The 7,513-nt window shown below is 43.9% G+C and overlaps 2 protein-coding genes across 8 annotated transcripts in view; one reads left to right on the forward strand and one right to left on the reverse strand.

The window, feature by feature from the left end:
- Positions 1-3,416, forward strand: part of LOC147027319 (nebulin-like) — a 247,279-nt gene extending 243,863 nt beyond the window's left edge. For all 4 annotated transcript variants that reach the window (XM_085876653.1, XM_085876654.1, XM_085876655.1 and 1 more), the window contains 2 exons: positions 2,951-3,057; positions 3,178-3,416. In XM_085876653.1, the coding sequence (XP_085732779.1) occupies positions 2,951-3,057; positions 3,178-3,351 (281 nt within the window). In that variant the 3' untranslated portion in view covers positions 3,352-3,416. The remainder of the gene's footprint in view (positions 1-2,950; positions 3,058-3,177) is intronic.
- Positions 3,417-6,441: 3,025 nt separating this feature from the next.
- The window catches only part of PLXDC2 (plexin domain containing 2), an 81,444-nt gene continuing 80,372 nt past the window's right edge, over positions 6,442-7,513 (reverse strand). For all 4 annotated transcript variants that reach the window (XM_085876664.1, XM_085876665.1, XM_085876662.1 and 1 more), the window contains exon 13: positions 6,442-7,449. In XM_085876664.1, the coding sequence (XP_085732790.1) occupies positions 7,336-7,449 (114 nt within the window). In that variant the 3' untranslated portion in view covers positions 6,442-7,335. The remainder of the gene's footprint in view (positions 7,450-7,513) is intronic.

Here is a 7,513-nt window from a genome sequence, read left to right on the forward strand (position 1 = left end):
AAATTGAGGCGTTGAGAAGAGGGGAGGTGTGATGAGAATTGAGGTGTGGGAAAGGGAGATTTGAAAGGGAGTGAGGGGATCATTTGGGGGAGAATTGAGGGAGAAGGGTGTGGGTGGAGCTTTTGAGAAGGGTGAGGGGAAGCGAGAAGTTTGCTTTGAAGAGGGAGGGGATGGCTGAATTGAGAGGGAGGGGAGATGATGAGAGTAGGTACCAATCATGGAGAAGGAGGGAGAAAGGGAGGGTTAGGGAGAGGGGCGGATGAGACTGGGTAGAGGTATTGTGGAGATGGGAGCGGGTGGGGGGAGGAACAAAAATTGAGGGGGTGAGAAGAGGGGGAGGTGTGATGAGAAATGAGGGGGTGGGAAGAGAGATTTGAAAGGGAGGGGTGGGGGAGAGATTTGAAGGGGAGGGGTGAGGGGAACATTTGGGGGAGAAAGGGGGGAGAGAAGTTTGCCTTGAAGAGGGAGGAGGTGGCTGAATTGTGGGAAGGGAGATGATAAGAGTAGGCACAGTCATGGAGAAGGGAGGGTTGGGGGAGAGGGGGATGATGAGACTGGGTAGTGATGGGAGGAATAAGATTTGAGGGGTGGGAAGAGGGGGAGATGTGATGAGAGGAAAGAGAGAGTTGAGGTATAACAGGGAAAGAGTTGGGAGGAGGTACATTTAAGGATGTGGGAAGAGTAAAGGAGGTAGATGTTTGTTTTTTTTGAAGATTAGGGAAGAGGGGTGAAGAGCAAAAGAAAAGTTTGAAGAAAAGGTTGTGAAGGTGTGTGGTTAAAACCTTCATGATCAGAGTGGGATTTGCAGGGAAGAGGGGTGAGAAGGAAGAAGAAGAGTCGGTAAAGGAAGTCACGTGGTTACGTGGGGTATAATTGGGAGGGGTAGAAGGAGGGTGGAGAAAATAAGAACTGATGGTGATTAGGAGAAAATACAATAAACATGATCATGCACATAGACAGGTCGGCCTCAGGGAAACCCAATGTGACAAGACCGATGAAAACTCAGCAAATAGCACAGATTTTGAAACAAAACGGAACTCGAAGCACAGTAAACATGGAGGCAACAAAATAGTCAAAACGTGACAAACGACAACCAGAAACTTATCTTGGAGAAAGTCGACAGCGACCCGTGGAGAGAACCAACCATCGCTCAAAAACCGGAACCGGAAGTTTAATTAAACAATGTCCATTGTGCCAAGAGCAATTTGTTTAAATAGATCTGTGATGCTCAAACACAGTCCTTAAATGTGTTTTGGTCCTTACCATTAAGGAAAGGGAAGAACAGAAGATGAAGTCTTGAGGGAACGTAGATGCAGGGGAGGGATAGTGGCAGGCACGGGTTTGTGGCCATGAGCCTGCATTTTGTTTCTGAACCCCGAGCTCAGAGCGTGACACCTCCACGGTTCCAGATGATAAAGACCACCTGGTAGTCAAATTAGCGGACCGAGTCTTGCCTCTTGAACAGCCGTATAAGCTGGTGGAGCTTTTCCATCAAGCAAGAGCATTGAAAACAAGGCAATGCGAGTAGATGTAGTATTCAGAAATTCATAAAGGGATGGCATTTCAATTGAATTATCGGGACTAATTTTCATTGGTCCAAATCATTCAGCAAGAGCTAAAGTAGTCAACTCCAAAAAGCATAAATAAAACACCATTAAAATAACTGACAATGTAGAATATCAACGTCATACTCGTCATAGTTGGAACAAATGGACCAATAAAAAATAATTTGTTTAATGTAGGACCCTGCAATTCGCGGATTCGCTGACCCCTTGTATTCGCAGTTTATAAAATGCAAGCTGCTTCAACATTTGCGGCCCAGTGTTTCGCATATTTGCGGTTTTTCGCGGAGTTTTTTTATTTTCCCCTCATGAATCACAAACCGCCGGGAACCTATCCCCCCTTTTTCCATTAAAACAATGCCCTGCTATTCGCGGTCGCGGCATTTTCCAGGAACGTATGCCCCGCGAATATCAGGCTCCAATTGCATCGTATATTTGAAAAATACCAGAAAATAACAATTTGAAACTTAGGATTTAGTGAAAAATCCTTTCAAAAGCCCTTAAAGTAAAGATGCTATGACGTGGAACATCTGAAAAACCTTACAACACTTTCGATTAAAAATATCACAACTTTGGTCATTGAGATGTAAAGAATTTTTTTTATCTTATAAATATTTTCAATTGTTTGCATGTTATTCTTTCATGTCTGAACTGCAGCATCTCAAGGCCCCAAATTTTGGGTGTAGGAACTTCAAAATCTGGAGAAGGTTTAATGTTATTACACATCGGCCTTGCCTTCCGTTTTGAGGTCACTATAATGTGTGTATTGGAATGTGGGGTCAGGCAGTGCTGGGCCACAGGCAAAAGGTAGCCACCATGGGGCCAATAACTCCATAGCTTTTCAATGTCCAACACGTCCTGAAACCCTCACTGGGAAAAGCACATTCGGCCAGGCAGCTCCAGGAATCCACCCCCCCTCCACCCCCCAGCTGTCCTGGATAGCCCCTCTAGTATTATATGATGGATACTTTGGCCTTTGGAAAGGTCTTCATCCATCTTCCACTTCCAACCAAAGGAGATTGCAACCATTGAAAGTTGGCTGTGCAGAAATTAATGCCAGAGGAAAATGAAAAATGAGTGGGGGGGGGGTAAGTTTATGGTTAAGATTGCCCCCTTTCTGTATTATGGAGCGTTTGCCAGCCAAATAAAATCGAGACACATTGTTATTGTCATCACCTTCTCCAGATTTACGAGTTTGATACCTGTCACTGGAATGACATCATGAATCTCCTTTATACCTTCAATTACCCCAAACCTGGTTAATTCAGACGTGAATTTTAAAATCTAAACAATGGCATTGTTATGAACATCTAAATATGCACAACCATCTAAAATGTTACATTCCCTCACAGGGTAGCAAAATAAGTTACCTTTTCATTGTCTTCAAGGTTATCAATGCAGCGCAAGTTTCCAAATGGTGAGGCATCCAGTGGCGGTGACAATTCCCAACCACACAGTCATCTCACCTGCACCTTCACACCAGTCTGCCACATTGGTAAGTCACCATTCCTGTGATGAGCATCACGGCATGCAATCTCCATTTCACAATACTCGCTTGGTACATATCATTCCATTCCCCAATATCTATCATCTCTTTCACCACCCCGGTCCTCAGAGAACGTACAGAGCTCTCTATGATTACACGGCTGCAGACAAGGATGAAGTCTCTTTTAAAGATGGTGACACGATTGTTAACATCCAGAGCATCGACGAAGGCTGGATGTATGGCACAGTACGACGCACGGGCATGACCGGCATGCTGCCTGCAAACTACGTGGAGGCAATGTGAGCTGCACTCCGACCATGAGCGCGTCATTTCCCCACTCCTTCCTCAGAGTGTGAACGTTCCAAAAACCACATCATGTTATGCATGTGATCACCTGCAGTGTTTCAATGGACTCGCAATTTGGGGAATAAATTTGTGAAGAAGCAAAGGACAAATGTTGAATCGTTTTATCCGAAGTCATTGCGAGCACAATCTTACTCAAGGTCTTCACCAACGATCACAAATTAAGACTTATTTAAAATAAACATCCTGCTGTACTGTCAGCATAACAACATGAACATCCTGCAAACCTTTTCAAAGGTAGAAAGAGGGTATAAAGGAGTGTGTGCCTCTGTGCAGTTCGACAATGTGACAAAGCCAAGCTTGTTAAAGTGAAACACAACTCGAATGGAAACTAATAAAGCTCTAATCATGAAAGAACTTCACATCTTTTTTAATACAGTTATCAGAGATCAACAAGGCTGGCATGATGGCTTAGATTAGGTACATACACTCGCCTCAAAGCTGTCGAGCCTCGGTTTGAACTCCGACCAAGCTGTAAACTGTCATCGCGGTGTTTCACACGGACGTTGAGCTGGGAGTCCTGTCTGCTGTCATTAGTTGGTGGACGTTAAAGATCCCAAGGTGTCCTTTGCAATTAATAGGCGAGCTAACGCCAGCACTCTGGAAAAATCCCAAATTCCAGCCATAACCAGCAGAGGGCATTGCATCAGCAGCAGCATACCTGTGTCCTCAGCCAATGATGCTAGCCGACACCCTTGTGCTGCATACACATGAAGAAGAGGAGATCAACAGGGGAGGTAAAGGGAGAACAGTCGGACAAACATATGGATGCACCACTGCACAAGCCGAGTGGGAATTGTGACCAAAGGATGGAAACGGGAGCTCGGAGTCAAGCTCAAGAGGAGATGGGAGAGACTGAGGTAGCAGGTTTAAACTCCGAGAGGAAAAAGCTGAAAACCACAGACCGAGGAAGACCGTACCATGGGTGGGGAGAGAAAAGTGGGATGAATAAATGGAGGTCACTATTAAAATCAGATTTGAATGTAACAATGCAAGGGTTTCTGGTGGAGCACGACCTGCAGGAGCAGTATTTGTTTCAGGATATCCATGTATGGCAATGTGATCACACACATGGCTGTTATGGTAATGAGGCTTATCGAATGCTTTCAGGAAGTAAACACCGTACTTGTGTGATGGATTGTTGGAAATGCAGGTCTTATAAAACAGGAAGGGAGAAGAGGAAATATGAGTGAGAATGGTGGGAGGAAGGGAGAAGAGGAAATATGAGTGAGAATGGTGGGAGGAAGGGAAGGGATCAGAGGAGGAGGGAGATGAGGGGATGAATAAACACAAAACGATTTACCATCGTTCATGTCAGGAGACAATATAACCATAATCACACATACAAAAGAGTGGAAGATGAGATATTGGAAGAGATTAATAAATTAAAGAATGAAATAAGTCAATATTTTTATTACCCCCAATGGAGGGGTGAGGATGAGAGAGAGAGAGAGAGCAGGTGGTGGAGAAAGAAGGAAGAAAGAAAGTTTCAAGGAAGAAATAACAGGCAAAAATGAAGGATGAAGAGCGAGTGTGAACAGAACATCGGGCAGTGTACATGCAGGCCACGTGTCTGACTGCATCGCCGAATCGAGGAACACCAAAGCATATGCACAAATACGTGTGGAACTTTGAGTTACAGTAACGGACACCAATGTTTTCCAATGGAGGACCAATCGGTAACAGGTGTGCGCAACTTAGCCGATCATCAGGACAACTTGTGCAGAAGCGAAGCACGCATCCCCACCCCCCTCCCCCCACTTGCTTCAAACCAGAAATGGATGTCTTCCATTCTTATACCAAGATAAATAAAGGACACCATCGGGCAACAAACTGACCGGATATTTTGTGCAGGAAGCGGCGACTTTTATAATTTGCCCCCAAAAAATCTCCGTCACATGTATTTTGCCTCCACAAAAGTTAACGAGAAATTCGGCAAAGTTGCAGTTGTTGCCTCATGGTGTTATATTTTTCATACAAGGATGCAAAGTGAAACATTTTAGAACTAGAATGTCACTTGATGGAGCACATTCCTCCACGAGGGTGAACAGTTTACGTTTTGTTTCCCACTGATGGGTCTGATCTGCATCCTGACATGAACCAAAATCGAATCTGCTTGTTCTTGTCACCTACCCAACTCATCCACCAAGTTTTGTCATAATCCATCCACCACTATTTAAGACATCGTGTTTTCCATTGTTTTTGGCCGGATCTCTTAAGGGTGAAAAATCACAATATAAATTCTTGTATCCAGATCCACATCTGGATCTTCACCAAAAATCAAATCATTTAATCCTTGCTACACACCCAACCTGTCCATCAAGTTTTGTCCAAATCCATCAACAATTTTTTTCAGATATCCTGCTCACAGACAAAGAAACAGATGAAAAATCACTTAGAGTGACACATGTCTGCCAGACTGAACAGCTTACATTTTCCATCCCACCGATAAGTCGGATCTGAATCTGGACCATCACCAAAGTCAAATCGGCTTGTTATTGTCATCTAATTCCAACTCAACCACCAAGTTTCGTCCGAATCCATCCATAACCTTTTGAGATATCATGCTATACATACTTTTTGGCCCCTTCTCTCAATGATGAAGACACACTTTTAAAAAATTCCCAGATCCGCATTCGGATCTTCACCAAAATCGAATCAATTTGTCCTCATTACACACCCAACCAGTGCACCAAGTTTCGTCCGAATCCATCCATAACCTTTTGAGATATTGTGCTATATATCGTTTTTGACCCCATCTCTCAATGGTGAAGAATCACTTCAAATATTCCAGTGTCCAGATCTGGATCTTCACCAAAATTATGCGTTGCTGTCTTTGGCCGGTCTCAGGCATACACAAAAAAAAAATTCAGAACAATTGCTTGAAAACTGTGCCCAAAAATCACGGGACAGACAGATGCCACAGACCCACATACTTGGTGAAAATTTTTTTTCGCCAAGTAACACACAGGTGTGAAAACATAACCTCCATCCACATTCGGTAACAGAGGTAATGATCAGATTTAGTAATTCAGTTTTTAAGACGAATTTTAATTCAAACTTTACACAGCCCTTCATAAAATCCAAAGGCAGTAAACTGCATCGTCAACTTTCCCAAACTTCCAAACGAAAATCAACTTTCTTTTTAAAAAAAAAACAACAACGACGACGACGACGACAACGATTCTTTCAACCTGGTATCATTATGTACATTCATATTAAGGCACTCTGATATTGTACAAAAAAAAAGCAGAAAAGACAAAACATGTTCAGTATGGCTTCGTACCAAAATAGTGCTGCATCAAAACCACCCAACCCCAAAACATTACATTCTCTCTCTCAGGCCCCGCCTGATCCATTCCATCCTCGTACTGTCCATTCTCATTGACACGGTGATAACTTTAAACTTGTCGTGTACCACAAAATTATCAAACACCAACCTGGGGATCTGACAATCACTTGGGTAACTCCTACCATCTCCAATCCCCCTTATCCTCCAACCCCATAACCAACAGTTGCCAATTTATGCACCAAGCATGATTCATTAATGACGTCAAAAATGTAGTTCAGTATTGCTTTTGAGCACAGAATCAGTCCCAGGGTAGAGTGTTAGAGGCATGCTAAAGCTCAGCCAAATGCCCAGTTTTTTCTGCCACCCACCAGGATCACTGACCCACCTTGGTAAAGCACATACCGATCTCATCGTGCTGATAAACACTCGCCGTATCTCTCACCCGAGTTAAAAGGGTGATGAATCTGAGAATAGGATCACATGTGGCATTACAGTCGCGTCAAAGTAAACACCGTGCAAATACTGCGCAATAAGAAAAGCGTGTACCTTAGTTCTCTCAGGAACATGCAAAATAAATGAGAAAGTTGTTAAAACATCTGTTCACGGAAGCAGTTTAGAGCTCCAACATCCTGTCAGTGTTCGGCCTCCACAATGATCTCCTTCTCAAGGTTTCCCTCTACCTCGGTGTACGAAGGGTGCCCTGAACCTCGACGGAAGCGGATGGCCGGCCAGGTCTTCGGCCGATGCTACACACACACACACACACACACACACACACACACACACACACACACACACACACACACACAC

Source organism: Eptatretus burgeri, chromosome 4 (genome assembly GCF_056783735.1).
Source record: "Eptatretus burgeri isolate ZD-2024b chromosome 4, Ebu_testis_v1, whole genome shotgun sequence".
Classification (NCBI taxonomy): Eukaryota; Metazoa; Chordata; class Myxini; order Myxiniformes; family Myxinidae; genus Eptatretus; species Eptatretus burgeri.